Source organism: Nanorana parkeri, unplaced genomic scaffold, assembly GCF_000935625.1.
Source record: "Nanorana parkeri isolate BGI_ZX_2015 unplaced genomic scaffold, ASM93562v1 scaffold52, whole genome shotgun sequence".
NCBI lineage: Eukaryota > Metazoa > Chordata > Amphibia > Anura > Dicroglossidae > Nanorana > Nanorana parkeri.
This window is the reverse complement of record NW_017306320.1, coordinates 2,490,298-2,491,976: the sequence shown is the minus strand read 5'-3', so window position 1 is coordinate 2,491,976 and position 1,679 is coordinate 2,490,298. Positions and strand designations below refer to the sequence as shown.

The 1,679-nt window shown below is 43.2% G+C and overlaps 1 protein-coding gene across 2 annotated transcripts in view; it reads right to left on the bottom strand.

Annotated features, from left to right (window-relative positions):
* Window positions 1–409: 409 nt before the first annotated feature.
* The window catches only part of ARPC5 (actin related protein 2/3 complex subunit 5), a 12,432-nt gene continuing 11,162 nt past the window's right edge, over window positions 410–1,679 (bottom strand). For both annotated transcript variants that reach the window (XM_018575162.1, XM_018575154.1), the window contains exon 4: window positions 410–549. In XM_018575162.1, coding sequence (XP_018430664.1) covers window positions 487–549 — 63 coding nt within the window. In that variant the 3' untranslated portion in view covers window positions 410–486. The remainder of the gene's footprint in view (window positions 550–1,679) is intronic.

Sequence of the window (1,679 nt, the reverse complement as noted above, 5' to 3'; positions counted from 1 at the left end):
GCTGATCCATGATATAAAATCCTTAGAATGCAAAATGCCACCCCTGAGAAAACTATCCAAATAATAGAGGGGTAGAGGTGTGGCAGCAGCAGGGAGGTAAAGGAAGGGAGTTTCAACTGGCTTTAGGAGCCAAGCTGGGGGATTAGCCCTGACTGGAATGAAGTTATAAGGCGTAATAAAATTCACCGAGGAGCAGACAGCACTGCAACCTGTACAAATAAAAAGGGTGATGGTTGTTCAATAGAGCCCAGCTCATTGAGGGCATGTACTGATAACTTAACACTCATATCAACAAAGCACTGCACTCACAGCACACTCGCACAGGTACTGCAGGACTTCAAAAGTGTATCAAAATGGAATGGGGTGAGGGAGAAAGAAAAAATAATGGCAATGAGAGAGAGGGATGGTCGGCCACAGCAAGGCTGCTGCGGTTCAGGGTTTTGGTCTTGGCACCAGCTCTTCAATAGATCATAACCAGCTGAACATTCAAACCGTCTTCCTGGCAGTAAGCACCCGGACTATGGAGCCCACTCCACCCACGGCCAAAGCCTGCAAAGAAAACAATTAAAGAGTCTTAGCAAAAGAGGGTAATATATATATATTATATAATGAGACATCAATACATGAAAGACCAATGTGAACGTACTGCAAGAGAATATTGCTTCTAGTTTAGATCCTAGCTATACCTCCCACACAAAGGACATAGTTAAACCTAGGGTGCCAAAAATATTCTGCCAGTCTTCATTTTTTTATGCCTGGTAAATAATATCAAGAGTCTGTCACAGGCTCCATGGCTAGGCGGGAGGATGAGAGAGGACAGTGGCTATTTATGGAAGCAGCAGGCTCTCTGAAGTGGTCCAGCACACCATAGACTTACATTGGGGATCTGATCGGGTCCACCTGAAAAACCGACAGGCAGACCCCGATCGGACCGCCCAAGTGAAAGGAGCCTTAGGGGGGATTCCCTCCCAGTAGGGTTACTCCTGCAAAAGCAGAACAATTTAGAGGAAACCTGTCATGAAAGAAAATATGAGGGTTGCCACTGCTGATCTCTGAGCAGGTTGAAGCTTGTTCACTGGCTATAATCCTGATCTACTGACTTCAAAGTCTGTGGCTCAAAAAGTAGGTCATCAATGGTTGCTTCAGTATTTTGATCATGACATGTTTTGTTTAAAGGAAAGCTGAACAGAGAGCGTTACATTACAGATCGTCCTTCTTTCTCAGTGTAGTATGTTTGAGTCTTTGTTTCTGCACGTTTCCATTAAGCATCAAACTTGGCAGAAACACAGCCAGGAACCATGGCATGGAGGTCAGTTCGAATCAGGAGATATAGAAAGCCAATGGGCAAATGATTCTACCATAGATATCACATTTTAACATGGACTGAGCCATTAATTTATCACTATGGAGATATTTATTCATTATGTATTTTCTGTCACTGTAAACTGTCCATAAAATGGAAGTCCATCTGTTCGAAGAGCCATAATCTGTAACAAATTGGCAGGACAAGCTCAGATTCAGTTACGGTCCATCTGGTTATTTTGGCATAAGCCTTCAACACCCTCAGTTGACATATAGGACTGGATTCTGATTTAAGCTAGCCATACATAGATCGAATGTAGGCCGTTTCCTGCTTAAATAAGGAAGTTGTAAGCGGAATAAATGACTGCATGCTTTTT